General features: G+C 44.2%; 1 protein-coding gene across 1 annotated transcript in view; it reads right to left on the reverse strand.

The window, feature by feature from the left end:
• Window positions 1–15,472: 15,472 nt before the first annotated feature.
• Irak3 (interleukin 1 receptor associated kinase 3) overlaps window positions 15,473–17,411 on the reverse strand; it is a 55,213-nt gene continuing 53,274 nt past the window's right edge. The window contains exon 12 of the mRNA XM_055626007.1: window positions 15,473–16,930. Coding sequence (XP_055481982.1) covers window positions 16,454–16,930 — 477 coding nt within the window. The 3' untranslated portion in view covers window positions 15,473–16,453. The remainder of the gene's footprint in view (window positions 16,931–17,411) is intronic.

A 17,411-nucleotide genomic window follows, 5' to 3' on the forward strand; every position in this document is an offset into this window, starting at 1 on the left:
CTACTCCCCACAGCTAAAATTTCCTGTTTCAATGGATGGATTGGTACACCCTCATGATACTGTTCAATCTGAGGTTGCTTCCAAAGAGAATGTTTTGGGATTATGAGAACAATGATTCATGAAGAAACTGGCAACTTGGATTCATGTGTTTCTTAGACCAGAGATCCCTACTCTGCTTCTATTTTCTTCTTTCTTTTGAAAGACCCCAGCCTCACACTAAGTTAAATATAGCTAATGCCATTTTGTGAGACACCACTGTTTTGTAAAACTCTGAAGGCCAGATGAGAAACTGGAAAATTACTGAGAAATCCTAGCTGTGTCACCCACTTGGGATATCTGTGGTCAGGCTGCCCCAGTCATACTAAAAACAGTTTGTGTTAATCACTCTCATAGATATCTGTGAGACTGTTTCAGCTAAGATAGGGAAAAACAAAATAACAGGTGGCGGGCCACGTCAAGGGGTCATCCTACCCTCCTTGACCACCCAGCTCCTGGAATCTTGGTGCCCCTGCCAAACTTTGACGCAAATTGTGGTCTCGTGTAAACGTACCAATCAGCCCCCTGTAACCATGCCCTCTCGTTTCTGTATCAGTGCTTCTGCCCTAAAACCCTATAAAAACCCCAGCTTTCCATCTAGGGGGCGCGGAAGTCTTCCGAAAGACTTTTTGCCCCGGGTACCTGTGTATCAAAATAAAAGCCTCTTGCTGTTTGCATCCGAATGGCCTCGTTGATCCTTGGGAGGGGGTCTCTCTGACGGAAGATACCCTCTGGGGATCTTTCACTTTCATTTTTTTAAAAGGTGGGATCTCGTTAGGCAGCTTTGGCTGGCATGGACTGTAGACTAGGTAGACTAGGCTGTAGACACGCTCTGTAGACTAGGCTGGCCTCGATCCACCAGCATCTGCCTCTCAAGCGCTGGAATTAAAAGCATGCCTCCCTCACCCAGCCCCTGATCTGGTTTCTAATGTCTTGTTTTATTAACAACAGTATATGGTTCTTGTGGTAAAGCCTTTCTTCTATACAGGAAATATTCAGTAATTGTGCATCTGAATGAATGTGTATCTCAAGCCATTCCCTGTCTGTCCAAATCAACTGGAGTAACAATCAATGTCCCCACTAAATGAGAGGAAAGCATTTTCAAAATGTGGAATTGCGGGATGTCTCTGATAAAATGAGGGAAGTAGAAATATATATAAAAAAAATTGTGACATGAAAAACGGAAGATTCTGGACTAAAAGAAACAAGCCGTTATGAAAGTTGTAGGTTCCCAAGATTAAGGAAGAAGAGCAGATAGCATTATCGCTGCCAGCGCGTGGATGAAAAATGTCCCGAGTCCATCATCACGGCACGTGTTCTTCCACAGGTTCGTAGGGCACCATAGGCTCCTGAGTTTGCGTGCTTGACCCATAGGGAGTGGCACTATTAAGAGGTGTGGCCTTGTTGGAGTGGGTGTGGCCTTCGTAAAGGAAGTGTGTCATTGTGGGGGCGGGCTTTGAGGTCTCATAATGTTCTTAAGCTACGCCCAGTGTGACAGTCTCTCTTGCTGCCTGCAAATCAAGATGTAGCACTCTGAGCACCTTCCCCAGCACCTCATTTGCCTGCACAGAGCCGTGCTTCCCGACATGATGATGCTGAACCAAAACCCGGAAACTGTAAAGCAGCCCCAGCTAAATGTTTTTCCTTTGTAAGCGTCACTGTGGTCATGGTGTCTCTTCACTGCGATGAAACCCTAACCAAGACAGTTATGCTGCTTGGATGGGGACTGTGCCTCATGTGGAGATCATGAGGAAGATGTCACCCTTTTAACTCCAGGTTCCACTGTGGTCTTTCCTAGGAAACATTCGTTGTTTTCAGTTAACGCTGAGTTATAGTAAGCATCCAGATTTGCTTTTTGGAAGCCTATTCAAAACAAAACAAAACAACAAAAAAAAACGCTGACCACTTCAAAGACCCTTCTGACAAGGGTCACTGTCACTGCCTGAGCGTCTAGTCCCGGGTGTAAGTGCTTTGAACTTAACATAACTGTCTTAGTGTTCTGTTGCGGCGAGGAGACACCGTGACCGAGGCAACTCTAACAAAGAAAAGCACTGAATTGGGACTTGCTTACAGTTTCAGAGCTTCAGTCCATTATCGTGGCGGGAGGCCTGGTGCCACATCTTTGTTGGTGGGTTGGTTGTTTTTTTAGAGTTCTACATCTTGATTCATAAGCAGCAGAAGGGAAGACTTAGGCAAATTGGCCAGATTTGGGCTTTTCGATGCTTGCCTCCAGTGACTCATTTCCTCCAACAGGGCCGCACCTATTCCACGACCACTCCTCCTAATAGTTCCGCTCCCCGAGCCAAGATTCAAACACTCGAGTCCATGGGAGCTGCTCCTACTCAAACCACTCCAGTAACAATGTTTTGTTTTGTTTTGTTTTTCTTTTTCCAGAAAACTATGACTTAGGTTTTCCTGAACTTTTATTTGCTGATTCTGAAGGCCCAGCAGTTTGTTTGCCGGGGTTTTTGGCTTTGACGTGACCGGACTTACTTAAATTGCTTTCATGTCTCTGCTGCCCTCTCCTGGACATAGTTGGTGACTGGCGCTCCAGAGAAAAAGGCCTGATTTCTTGGCCGTAAAATAATTTCTTGGAGAACGGGGGGGCGAAGCATGCTCCTTCTGCGAACATCTGAGGAGCAGCATTTAAGCAGTGCTGCAGTCCTTGCAAAGACTGGCCATTACTGCATGTTTCCAAGGAGATTCTAGACGCGAAGGAGAGGGAAGCATGGAGCTCAAGTGGGACTGGACTGGACTTAAGGAAAAATGATTCTGCAAAAATGGGTCACCAACAAGCTGTGTTGTCACTAGGCTCAGAGCTTCCTGTTTTCCCATCAGAGAAAATGCTGTCACTGGAGCATTTACAGCAGGGAGAAAAACGCTGTTTGAATTTTTAATGAGCCAGCCGCTTTGGGGGATCCCTTTGGCTATGCATAGGCCAGACCCAGAAAATGAGAGATTATAAAAACTCGTAGAAGAAAAATAGAAGTAAAGCTTGATGACTTTGGACAAGGCATTTGTTTCTTGGATATAATGCCAAAAAGAAAAAAAGAAAGTAATGAAGGAAGAGGAAAATGGAGCTTCGTTCACAGTTCTGTTTGGGGTGTCAATAGGTATAGTCAAGAGAATGTAAGGCGAAAAAAAAAAAAAAAACTCAGATGAGGGAAAATAAACATTTTGCAAGTCATCAATGAGGAACTAATGTTCCAAATAGCTAAAAGATTTTTTTTTATAACTCAATGACTGAAACTCATAACATAATGTAAGAACAGACAGATGATTCGAATAAACATTTCTTTAAAGACATACGAGTAGCCAGTGCACACGTCAAAAGATGTTCACATTACTTGCCAGGAAAATATCAATCAAAACCACAATCAAACGCCGCTTCATGCCTGATAAGCTTGTCAGTTTGAAAAGACACAGCGTAATTACTGCAAGAAACCGGAACTCTCACACCTGGGCGGAAGGCTTGCACATTATACAATCAACTGGAAAAAATGTTGGACAGTTCCTCAAAATGCTACACACAAAGCTGCAATAACCCAGCAACTGAATCCTTTAGCATTTGCCCAAGAGAATAGAAAACATCCACACAAAAATCTGTGCATAGATGTTAATAAAACAACCCAAACATTCATCAGCTGATGACTAGACAGTGGCATATCTGGGAGGAAATACTAGGCAGCAATAAGAAGAAACAAGGTGGCCATTTATGATACAACATAGACAAGAAATATGCAAAGTGAAAGACGGCATCACAAAAGATCACATACCACCTGATTCCATTATGGGAATTACTCGAAACAGACAAAACAAACTTATATGGGCTTCAAGTGTGAGGCCAGCTCCTTTTGGGCAGCATTAATGTAGCCATTTTTATTCGAGGCCCGTCAGCTATGTCATCTCAGCTTGTTGCTGTTAGAGGGAAAACCTGTGCGAGGTCAGGTTGGCCAAAAACTCTGTTTATGTTCAGCATACTCTATGGCCTTGCTATTCCTGGAAATTACCCAACCATAAGCGCAGCTGGCCCTAACTATAAACTCTACTTGGGACCAATGAATTAAAGGTCAGCTAGAACTGCTTTGTCTAGTTAGCAAAAATAACTTAAGCTGAAGGTGACTGCCATGTTCCCCTGTCCATCCATTCCCCCTACCTCCAATACCTGTCATGTGAGCTAATTGTGGTTTTTGCCTTTATAAGCTAACTGCAAAAGACAATCAATGTCACAGCTCCCGAGGCCACTCTGTGTCCCTGACCATGGTCAGTCTTGGGGTGTTGCATTCAATAAACCATCCATATCTAACTGAGGTTGGTGTCTGAGTGGTTTGTGTGGCTTCTTCTGGACCCTAACATAAGGTAGAGAATTTATTCCCTAGGCCTGGATATGGTTTGGAGGCAATGGAGAGTGATTGTTAGTGTATATAGGGTTTGTACTAGGCGTGTGGTGGTTTGAGTAAGAATGGCCCCCATAAGCTTATATAGGTTTGAATGCTTGGTCATTAGGGAGTGGCACTAATAGAAAGAGGAGCCTATTGTAGTAGGTATGGCCTTGTTGGCGGAAGTGTGTCACTGAGGGTGGGCTTTGAAGTTTCATATGTTCAAGCCAGGCCCAGCGTCACTTTCTATTCCTGCAGCCTGCCAATCTGGATGTAGAACTCTCAGCTCCTTCTCCTGCAAGGTAATGACAACAGACTAAACCTCTAAAACTCTAAGCCAGCCCAGATTAAATGCTTTTTAAGAGTTGCCATGGTATTGATGTCTCTTCCCAGAAATTGAACACTAACAAGGGTGAACAAATCCCTGCACTGTGACGGTTGCACAAATTTGCACGAGGAAATCCTCAACTACAAACTGTCAGCAGATGAACCTGTCTCATGATTGTGTGTCAATGAAGCTGCTAAAATTAGTAACTGGTTGCTCTAAACTGACAGAGTGGTCCTTTCCTTTGGAGACAGGATGGGAAAAGAAGGTTGGAAGCTTTCTGGGTATTAACTGTGTAGCACTTTTAATGGAGAACTACATGAGTGGGGTTTCATTTGAATGGGATAGAGCTGTCTATTGGTTTTATTTCACAACAACAGTATTTTTAAAATGTCCCCGGGGCTGGGGGAACAGCCCAGTGGGGAAAGCTTGTGTTGTATAAGCATGAGTACCAGAGATTGGATCCCCAGCACCCTTGTAAGTGCCAGATGTGGCAACCTGTTAACCTCAGCACTGAGAGTAGAGGCTGCCTGGTCCTGAAGGCTCACTGCTCAGCTCTAGGCTCAGTGAGTGGCCCTATCTCAGAAAAGAAGAGGCTCCTAGGGAGGGCATCTTGACCTCAGTCATCATCCTCATGCTCCATGGACGCACACACAACACACAAGGATACCCATGAGCGCACGCACACGCACGCACACACACACACACACACACACACACACACACACACACATATACATGGATACAAGATTTTAAAAGCCTCTTTTGTAAAAACAAAAACAAAAACCTTGAACTCAGTCTAGGGATGCAACTCAATTGAGAGAGTGTTTGCCTATCACACGGGCATCCTTGCTTTGATCCTGGTGGTGTGAGCCTGCAGTCCGAGCACTCGGGAGGTAGAGGAGGGAAGAGCAGAGGATCATGATCGTTTTCAGATCCACAGTGGGTTTGGACCAAGCTAGCCCTCTCGAGAGACCCTGTATCAAAAAGATTGCTAGAAGAAAGAAGAGGGAGGGATGTTAACTTTCTACTCGAGGGAGCACTGTCCTCAAGAGAAAGCTCTGAAAAAGGAGTGAGCTCTCTCTAAGCACAGTTCAGAGAGACCTCTACTCGTTGTGTCCAGTTGTGAAAAGCAAACATACGTTTATCATCTCCTTTTGCATAGCCACTCATTAATGCTGAGACTCAAACATTCTTGTTCATTCTTTGGGACATTCACACACACACTTACATTAGTCAGCAAATACTTATTAAATGCCTGTCTCATGCCACAAGCTCCACCGGGCGAAGAAGTTGGGCTGCCTTGAGCTCTCCTGGAGGTGTCAAGACACCTGGGACTCTCCAAGAACCATCATCAGTCCACTTATTACCAGGACTGCTAACTAAGACAGATGAAAAGTGTTCTGATCTGAAGGAGCACTTGCAATAAATTCCCCCTAATCTAAGATGCTTGGCTAGTCTCGGCTCAAGGAAAAGATGGGAACAAAACACACACTTCCTCTTCTGTTCATGGTCAAAGGAAGAGGAACTCGGCTCCAGCCTGAGAAGCTGGAGTAATCCAGCCAGAAGACACACAAACGTGTCCCCATTACGTGAGAAAATTCGTACCTTGGAGATTCACAGTATAGTTTATGCAGTCCGTAACTGTTCCAACAATTCTTTCCAAAACTGAGGCCTCCAGGACAAAGAGGTCATCTGAAAGCACTGAGAACTTCCCTATTATAAAAAGTCTGGTGCAAATGGCTCTCACACACAGACAACCTTTATGTAATGATTTCGTTTCTGTGATGCATTCTGGAGGAAATGGATATGCATAAGACAGTCCATTGTGAAGGAGGCTTCTGAGAAGGGTAGCCATGGGAAGCAAGCCAGGAGGCAGAACTCCTCCATGGCCTCATCCTCCATGCATCAGCTCCTGCCTCCAGGTTCCCGTTCTGTTTGTGTTCCTCTCTTAACTTCCCTTGATGATGAATAGCGGTGTAGAAGTGAAAGCCGAAAAGCCCGTGAGTCCTCAACTTGAGTTTTGGCCATGGTGTTTTGTGCAAAATGGAAAGCCTAATGAAGACACATGGCTACTCTGGATCCCAGGCAAGAATAGTACATCTGCAGAAAAAAAAAAAATATTTAAAGACTATGGCTATGTGAACTATATTTGCACTGCATCACAATGCCTATTGATTGCTATTAAAACCAACTCCTCAATGTTCCACTCCTCTTATTAAAATCTCCGTGGTATTAAGCAGAGCTACAGCATGGGTGGTCCCAATACATCATTGATTTTGCTACTGGGGTTAAATGAGAGTAAGTGCTGAAAACAAAGGTTTGAAATAACAGGTCTTTGAGGTAATCTACAAACCTGTTTGAGACAAATTAATTAAATATTAACTTATCTAAGGACAGTCATGTAAAAATAAGGAGGAACATTTTCAATGCGGGCAGTGATCTGAATTCTTAATGTTCAAAACTAAATGCCACATTCAGTTTCGTCTTGTCTTTTCCACAAGCATAAGTATTGACATTATCCATAAAATCAGACAGCGCTGACAATCATACAGCGCTTCCAGGCTTGTACGACATGGCAGAACTTCAGTTTCCATTAAATAAACAACAAATGACTTTAAATTTTAAACACGAGGCTAAATTTTTCATGCAGTTGATCCATAGTGCCTGAGCAGTATTCCTAAACTGTAGAGAAGGCGCCCCCTAGTGGAAATTTGACAAAACACTTCTCCAGTCAGTCCAGTGTGGAGAGGGGTACCTGTCAGCTGCATGCCAGGTGCTGTCCTGGGCTGTTTCGACAAAGATCCGACGAACAGAGAAGCTCCAGATGTTTGGCTGCAAAGCCGAGCATTGGTGGAAAGCTTCCTCAGAGGTGCGGCGGAGACGGACAGAACGGAAGGAACTGATTTGACTATGGACTGAAGAGGAGGGTGTGCCAGTGGCTAGTGAAAAAAGGCAGGTGCCTTCTGGAATCAGCAGCCATTTCATTTGGTGAGACATAGCACCGAATGTGGAGAAGGCTCAAGAAAAAGGCGAGAACGGGAACTGGCACCCATCTGTGGGCTCTTGGTTTGGCCTTTAGCACCTCAATGTCTTCCAAAATGCAAACTTAGATTATTACAAACGCTACACAAAATCCCATCCAGTTGGCCGCGAGCATGACTCCTTACCTATAGGAAATTTTCAAAACAGACCTTTTGAACTTAGCAGATTATAAACAAGCTTATATTCACATTCATGTAACAATAGTAGTTAAATGATAAGAGGCCACAAATTTGAAAAGGGGGGCACAGGAGAAGTAGGAGGGAAAAGAGTGCAGGGAGAAATAATGTAAATACAATACAGTACTTAGATGTCATCAAGAATGGAATAAAATATATTTAAAAATAAAGCAGACTTCTTTAGCTTTTTGAAAGGCTATGCCTGACAGAGCAAACATTGAACTGGGAAACTGGCTAAACCAAAGCCAGCCCATATGTACCTTTAGTCCCATAGCACAAGTGAAGAGAGGCTAAACTTCCCAAGTCCATTTAATGAGAGCTTTGTGGGTGACTGAACCCACGTTGCTCCCTGACTCAGTGAGCCGGAAGTCCAGCAGTAGAGGTGGTTAGAGTCACAAGACAGAGTGAATTCATAAATGGAGGATGTGGAGGAGGGATTAGGGAGCCAGAGCAAATTCCTAGAGTGAGAATCTCTGCAGGACAGCAGGAAGAGGCAGAGTGAAGCTGGGAGGACAGCGTGGTCAGGAGAACACTTTCCTCGCAGGCATGAGGACCTGAGCAGGTCCCCAGAATCCATTTAAGAGAAAGCTGGGGTAGGGAGGCTCAGTGACAACAGTGTTTATATTGAAAGTGTGGAGACACAAGTTCAGACCTCCAGCACCTATATAAGAGCTGGGCTTGGTGACAAGGAGCTGTTACCCTAGCACCGGCATGGAACCCCAGCCTATTACTCGGGGAGGAGGGTGTAAAGACAGACAGCCAGATCCTAGGCCTCACTGACTAGCTAACTCAACCTACTTTGTGAGTTCCAGGCCAGTAAGAACTCTTTCTCCAAAACAAAAACAAAATAAACGATAACAACGAAACCGTGGATAGTGCACTCAGAAATGTCAGCTGAGTTTGTTCCCTGACCTACAAACACATACAGAGAGAGGTGGGGGTGGGATAGCAAAATGCCGTTGATATAACAAAGAGAGGAGTGTATCCTGGAGGAGAGAGAAATATAGGAGGTAAGGAAAGAAAGAAAATGGAGGGGAAGACAGGACAGCACACTAGCAAGATCTGATGCTCCAGGGAGTGAACAAGGCAAAACCTGACTGCTGACATTCACAGTTTTCTGGTTTCTTTAAAAACTCAGTTATGTAAACATGTTTGGTTTTTTTTCAACCCCAGGTGTGGGATACAGAGCTGTTTCAGATTGTCCACAGCAGCAGACTATTTGCCTCGGGAGGGTCCTGAGAAGAGTTCGATCTTTGCCAGCTGAGGATAGTTTAGTTCTGGGGACTCTGAGAGGGTATAAATGTCAGAGCCCAGAGAGAGATAAGGTGCTTGAAGGAAGGCGGCAGCTGCTGCTCCTGGTTGCTGTTGTTGCAGCTTGATGAGAAGAAGTTGAGGATATCCTGACTAAGAAGTTTGGACTTGCCCCAGAGGAATCCAATAACCCCAACCAGTAGGAGGTAGTCTAAAGAGAACTATGCCACCCACTAACTAAACCTCTTAACTGTAAGCCAGCCCCCATTAAATGCTTACCTTCATAAGAGTTGCCGTGGCCATGGTGTCTCTTCACGGAAATAAAACCCTAGCTAAAACACACCCCTATGTGCATTTGATTCCTGCAATCTACACCAGTGGGGAATGCTAAAGAAGCATTCCATTTTATGCTAGGCATCTCTCTTGGAACCTCCAGTCCCTGGAAGGTAGGCTCCCAGTAACCCTGACTCAGTGACATCTCCACCCCCCAGGAAATGTGTAGCATGACCGCATACTTGTTACAATATGACTAGCTGCTTTTTAGGCTTCTGTATCTTGCTTACACAGATGCCCAAGGGTTTTTTTTCTGGATCTCCTTGGCCACTTGGCAGAACAAAACAGTTTTTGCTTGCTTGTATAGGTATTGAAGGTCTTTTTATTATTTTTTTTGCCTTAAAAAAATACAAACTTTCCCTGTACCCTTCCTTCAGGGCGTGCCTGGGATTGAGCTTTAAGGCTATCATTCTGCTAGCAGCTAATCAATAAATCTTTTAATTATAATTGAATTGAATTTATGGTCTTTTTCCAGGGGTCAGGACATGACACTGCAATTCCAGTCGTTTCTGTTCATTACTGTTCCTGTTTTCTTGTGTAGTTTAGGGAAGAATTTCATTTCCTCCATGGACTTGACAGCCAGCTTCTCCTTAAGATCATGCAGAGGATGGAGACGCCTTACCCTCCTCTGCTTTTAAATGAGCACTAATAGTGAGGATAGCAGCATAAAGAGTGAGTCAGTTCATGCTTCCTCCTCAGCAGAAATGTCTGGAAGCAGTAACAACAACAGCAGCAGCAGGAGGAGGAGGAGGAGGCAGCTTTCGGAAACACAGCAGCCCTCAGCTCTTAGGTCTGCATTTTTCCTCTCATTCCTGGAAGCAGAAATGGCTCCTGGAGTCAGTAATCTCAAGGAAAGTTCATATCCTCATTTTTTTTTTCTTTGCACTTCTCACCATTTCACCATTTTAATAACAAATTCCTAATCTTAATTTCCCGTTTGAAGCACTGAGTTAGCTGTTCTATTTCCTTGAAAGGCCAACCACTAATACAGACAAATGCAAACCTCAACTCTGGGAACAGGAAATTTAGAATAGGAGGGAATGGAAAGGGGTTGTGGGTCCCCATGAGACCTTTTTACTGTGGGACAATGAATGGTTCTACTTAGTTCATTCAGATGATTACTGACACCCGAATGATAGCTCTAGGATGTGAGGTAGGGGGAAAGAGGGGGAAGTGCCAGCAAGGTCTTCTAAAACGCAGTGGTAATTTTTTATTAGGTAAATGCATTTTAACAGCCAATGTAGGCTATGAGTAAACACATACATTATTTTCCTGTCTTCAAAGTGCTAGACAAATGCATAATGAAAATGTCAGCGATTGCTCTGCCTCCTGTCTCCATCAAGAGCCTTAGCACTGTCAGCATGGAATTAATATAAACCGGCATATTGGCTTTCTACCCATCCCCTGCTGCAATCTTCCATTTTTCTGAAGGGTATATAAAATAGAAAACTGTAAAAGGTCAGAGATTAATATTTACCCTAGGCTGAAGTTAGTGCAATTCTTTTTTTTTTTTTTAAAATATATCTTAAGTTAAAAACCATGAAAGAGAAATATGACAAGATTCAGTGTCTGAAAGCCTGGCAGTCCCACTGTATAATTAGCTGTCCACTTTCAGAACGACATGAAATTGTCATCAGTGGTGGGAGAAGCAGAGACCATTTATTCCCTGTATTAGCGTACTATTTGGAACTGGCTCCAACTGTATGACATTTATGAATTACATTCCCCCAACTCTTCTCCTGAGGACATCTTTGCTTGCATGGTGCAGTTGGTATCATGGACATTTCCCTTCCCAGGAAACCCAAAGTAACATTCGTATATTAATTTGCCATAGAAACAGCATAATTTGTGGCTGTGTTATGCCCTTTAGAACTAGAAGCCATTTATCTTTTGGCTAGGAAGAGTTTTGATCATATTTACACACTATGTAACTTACTTGTGTCCACAAAACCATTCCTCCAGACAGGGCTCCTTAGAACTGGTCATTTCCCCCTGTATTCCCCCCCTTGCGTTTTCCCTTTATGATAAATGTATACTGCAGCTCCACGGTTTCACACCCGGTCACTACCAGCTGCCCACAAGCATGGCCCTCCCTCACAGCTCCTCTGCACTGCAGTAAGCTTTATCCCCAGTTGATCCCTGCAGGCCCCACTCTACTACATCCAGCAAGTTAAAACTTATGTCAACTGAAAATGGATAGCGGAGCACAAGTCTGAGGAATGGGTACCCTATGTTGGACGATGTATCTCTCCAAAGATCTTCTCACTTAGCTGCAAGTAACCCTTGAAGCTAAGCGGATGATATCCACATAAAATAGGATATCTGTCAAAATCAACCAGCGCTTAGTCATAAAGGTGCTCAGCTGTGTCCTGTGATCTGCTGCTCCCTCTGCCATAATTCAAGCCTCTGGCTTTTGTCTTTGAACTTCTTCAGGAGAGAGCTGATGAATCTATTCAGTAACTTTATTGCTAGGTGAGACATTAAGAGAAGTATAACCTAGTCAATTCGATATTAAAATAATTGCCTAGCTTCTGAAAAATTCATACAAAGCATTCTGATATTTACCCCTTCCCCCAACTCCTCTCAGATCCACCCTCATTTTCTTACCCACCCAGCTGTGTGTGTGCCCTTTTTCTCCCTCCGGCCCCCCGCTTTCTTGATCCATTGAGTCCAATGTGTGCTGCCCAAATACTCAGCACTGCGCTGGAGCTTGGTTGACCAGTAGGCCACATCCTTAAAGACAACTCTTTCTTACCGACATTTCTTCAGTTAGGGATGGGACTTCGGGCCTCATCCCCCTCCAGGAGGGAATTGCGTCTGACTTGAGCTTTTGAAGGCCTCGTGCATGCTGTCACAACTGCTGTGAGTTCATCTGTGCAACTGTACTGTTGGGTACAGAAACCACTGTTTCCTTCTAGCCAGTCATTTACTCCTGCTTGCTCTTCCACTCTTCCACATCCCCTCTCCTCCAATGATCCCTGAACCTCCTGGAGGCTGACCAGTTGTGGATCTCTTTGTTAGCTATCACCTACAAAAACATGAAGCTTCTCTGAGGAGGACGGAGCGGCACTACTCTATGGGCATAGTACTAAGTCATTGGCAGTCATTTCAGGAACATAGTCAATTATTTTATTATTATTGTTTGCTTTTATTTATGTATTTATTTATGTATTTATTTATTTATTTGAGTCAGAGTTTCTCCGTGTAGCCCTGGCTGTCCTAGAACTCACTCTGTAGACCAGGCTGGCCTTGAACTCAGATTTGTCTGCCTCTGCCTCCCAAGTGCTGGGATTAAAGGCGTGTAAAAACTACCACCCAGCAACACAGCCAGTTCTTAATGATCTATTGTGAGTTGTGTCAGCTTCACACAATTACAGGCTAATTGTGTCTGTGCAGCTAATCTGCCTTTAGATTGTATCTCTGAGGCAAGCTAAATCAGGGTCAGAGAGGTTTGTACTACACAAGCCATATGCTGAAGACTTTTCATGCTTTTTGTGAGGAATTGAGTAGTAGTGGGGATCGAACCCTGGGTCTTGTATGTGCTGGGCAAGTGCTCCACCACTGAGCTATAGTGCTGGCTTTCCTTCCGGTTCATAGCCCAGGCTACCCTTGAATGCCGTGATCCTCCTATATCAGTCTTCTGAATATCAGCTCGGATTACAGACTTGTGCCACAGTGCCCAGTGATGCTTGTGTGTGTGTGTGTGTGTGTGTGTGTGTGAGAGAGAGAGAGAGAGAGAGAGAGAGAGAGAGAGAAAGAGAGAGAGAGAGAGAGACAGATGTAGCTCTGTAGCTCCATGGTCAGAGCCCTTGCCTAGCATGTGGAGGACTCAAGGTTCAATTCCCAGTACTGAGGGTGCTGGGGTGATAAACTAGGATGAGATATAAGAGGTAAAGTTCCTAGTCTTGATATACATGTGGTTTGGAAGCCATTTGGGAAAACAACTGTGGTACTCTGGGCCCCCAGATCTGGGCATACCAGCCTGTGAGCAAGGACTCTTCTGACCTTTTTCCTGAGGTCTTTTTCAGGCTTGTCAGTCAGACTGGAGCTTTGTCTGAATTTTAACCACACCTCCTGCCATTTTAGAGAATGGTAGCTCCATGTTTTTTAACTTCTCTGTTTACTTGTCCTACTTTTGATTTCTAATGGCTTCCTTCTACAGGTTCTTATTCTGGAACCTAGACTCCAAATGTCTCTGATTAGCCCAACCACACTCACTCTCCCAAGATAAAAGAAAGCACAAGGTTTTCCTCTAAAGGACAGACTGTGTAAAACCTCTGGAAATGGTTTCTTCAGGGTGTCTACCCACTACCATAAAAACTTTGCTCATTTACTAGGCAATGTCTGCTGTGATTGGATTTTTGATTATGTGATTCTGTACATATAGCTTTACTAAACTTAATTTATAAGAAAACACCCACTCTGTATTTGTAGCCTCTGTGGAGGCTATCAAGCTAAATCCTGAAGAGGTAATCCCTAATACATAGGAAGTCCATGCCCCAAGGCCAGAAACCTATAACTATCTGACATAGTTGAATAGAATAGAAAAGTTGGTGGTAAGATGTTGGGTGTATGATAATTTAAGAATCTTGAGGGGGAAAAATCATCAACTATTTGAACAGGCTCAATGCAATCACTCGGCTCTTTGTAAGAAACGAACAGGGGGTCATGAGTAAGAGAACGGTGGTGAGGAAGACCTTGGGAAGGAAGTGGGGAGATAAAGAGGGAAGAAGGGGTGGGAAGAGAGGGGACAGCCTGCAGCCTGAAGATGTACACTCGTGATTCTGATGGTGGAGGAACAGACTACAGACTGAGCAGTGCAGGAGTACTTGTGAAGAGTTTAAGTTAGCCTGGGTGACTCCATTTTGAAATGAGGAGCCATCTTGACCGGGAGCTGAACTCAGGTACCAGGAAATATCATAGAATGTGTACCTGGCAGAAAACAAAGTTAGCTCTTCCTAGCAATGGCCTCCAGGAAATATCAAAATAAATGTTTAGTAAAAAAATAGAGACAATCTCCCTGGCAATAATTAATGAGAATTGGTTGGGAAAATTTTCCCCAACATTTCAGATGTAGTTTAGAAGAATGGCAATTGTGATTATGTAAATGGTCACCTCTCCCCTATGGCTTTTACCCAATCCTGTAACATTAAGGCATAAATCCCCCTGTTTTCTGTCATGGAAATGTGTCCCCCTGCTTGCTGTCATAGAAACCCCCTGCTTGCAGTCTTTCCCTTTAAAAACCCTGCTCACTCAGGGCTCGGGGCCCCATTTCTCTACTGCTGTGTCAGTGAGACTTGGGTCCCGAGTTCGATCGCTCTTGTAATAAAGCTTTCTTGCTCTTGCATCGAGTCATCTCCTGGTGGTCTCTGAGGGTCCCGTGATCCTGGTATTACACCTGTGGCTTCCAGAGCTGGAAGAGACCTGGCAAAGATTCTTCCCTAGAGCCTCCAGGAGGAAAACACAAGCCTTCAGAGTTGTGGAATCATGTTGCCTTGCACCACTAGCTCATTTGTTACAATGGGAAGTGAATATTAAGATTTCACAATCTAGTAAGATAGGTGATGTGAGCCATGTGTTAATAATACAAAGAAACTGCTGAGGAGACATTTATGCAGTGAGTCCTCCCTGCTGAGGAGATGGGTGAGGCACCCTGCAGGAGGGCTCCTTTTCATAGCCTACAAGGAAGGAAGGTCTTCAAAAGGGGGATCCAGGGAAGCAGCAGGAGGATAGGTTACCCTGCAAGGCACAGAACAGGCCCATCTGGACTCTTGTGATGCGTTCTTTTTCCCAGGGTCTAAAATGACTTGGCTACAATTTTGCACATTCCACTGAAAATGTAACTTCTGGGGTTAGTAAAATAACAACACAACGCTGTAATTTTTAAAAGTAATCTTTATAACAATTGGATTAACTCGTGGAGCACTTCTAAGATTTTAAACACAGAGACTCGGATTTCAGACAAGAATTCCCTCTCGACACAGAACACGCCTTCAAAAGACGAACTGGCTCACTTCCAGACAGACAGGTTAACCATTGATGAACAGAAGAGTAGCAACTGCCAATCACACAATCACCATAAAAAGACAATTTGCTCAAAAGGCACTCATTACCATTTACAAATTAGACATTTCCTACAACCTTTCCATTTGGTCAACATTTTGTCTGACCAAGGGAAGCCAATGGAATCCAATGGACTGTCCCTAGTAGAAAGAATGGCACTGAGTATAAGGGTCTCATATCCCCACGTACCCCACCCCTACACACACACACTCCATGCAACACACCTCATGTAAAAGATTTATAGGGGGTCAGGGTATACAAAAGGCTGCCTCTGAACAAGGACAGAAAATAAAGGGCGAGGCCTTGAAACCCCCCACCCTACTGAGGGCAGAGGTGGGAGTGTTATACAGGTTATAGTGCATGGGCAGAGGGAGAACAAAAATGTGTTGCATTTGGCAGCTGGTGATGACTGGCTGCTGATTCTGAGTAGCTGAAGGCAGACAACAGAAGAACCTGGTTCTTGGATGTGGTTCTGATTCTCCATTTATCAATACCAAGGACCCACTAGGATGATGGAGAGACTTGAGACTTAAGATTCCTGCTACTCTTTGCTAGGTTTTGATGGTCAGAATCCAGAATCTTGAATAACTCTGAATGGCTCCACTTTAGCTTGCATTTGTTTGAGAAGCAGTCACCCCAATAAAGCATTTCTTTAGGTTGTTCTGTTTGTGGGGATGGGAAGAAAGGTACAGAAATGGCTGGCTGTTCATCTGTACCACTCAAATTCACCATCAGTAGCTCCCTTGGCCTTACTGAATGGAGCTTGTGTCCTTCCATGGTGACACCCTTTGCTCGGTGCCCTCGGCGACATTTGCTTTTCTTCCCCCCTGTATCATCTGGTGAATTCACTGCTTTTTGGACTGTTCATACTCACTGCAGAAGAGTCCAGAGGAGCACCTTTTCTCCATTGGCTTGTTCCCATAAGAATGGCCTGGTACTTCCCAAGAGGAACCCAAACTGATCTCAGTAGGCCTTAAGTCCTGGGATGATGCTCCGAGCTCTGGGAGCCAACATTCCTCAGAAGAGGAAGTGGGCATGTTGCAAGCGGCTTCACTTCTCCTATTCCCAGTGTTTCTGTCCAAGCCCAGAAAGGTAACCTCAGACTGGCTGCATTCAAAAGGGATTTTCGGAGTCACTCTGTCTACCCTCACTGCTTCCTCATGTGGTGCTGAGTGATTATTCTGGTTCTCATCATCTTCCACTGGAATACTTCGGACATTATCCAAGAACACAGGAGAAGGACACCTGAAGGACTTCAGTGAAGTGGGAGGGTCCTCTGCAAAATACAAGCTGGGCTGCGAGCTCTCCAGAGTGTTCAGGACCTGGCAAGCGAGGAAGCAGACACGGAGGGAAGCTTGAGTGACACACCCTGTTACATTTTCCTCTCTCATTTTCCTGATGAGCAATTTGAGTAAGTAAAATATAAAAATAATAAAGTAAGGCAAATATGGAATTTTTTAATTAGAAAGGTTATTAGATCCTGGAGAAGCCCCTACATTCCAAGGATCACATCAAGTGACTTGAAGGAAGGCTTGAAAGAAACTACCTACTATCAAGACACCTGATTTCAGCCATGAACTAGCCATCACATCTCTCTATGCTGTCAGATATGTATTCACACATTTTCAACCACAGGAAGTAGGGGATTCTCACGGATTACATCAAAGGTAAGCTGATCTCCCTTTCTCAAATGCCAGGATCAGAAAGCAGGGCTTTCTAGAACTACAGATCTCTTCCCCAACCAAGAGAATGTCATGAAAGAAAGAAAGAAAGAAAGAAAGAAAGAAAGAAAGAAAGAAAGAA

The sequence above is a fragment of the Psammomys obesus genome, unplaced genomic scaffold (assembly GCF_907164565.1).
Source record: "Psammomys obesus unplaced genomic scaffold, mPsaObe1.curated_primary_1811, whole genome shotgun sequence".
Taxonomy (NCBI): domain Eukaryota; kingdom Metazoa; phylum Chordata; class Mammalia; order Rodentia; family Muridae; genus Psammomys; species Psammomys obesus.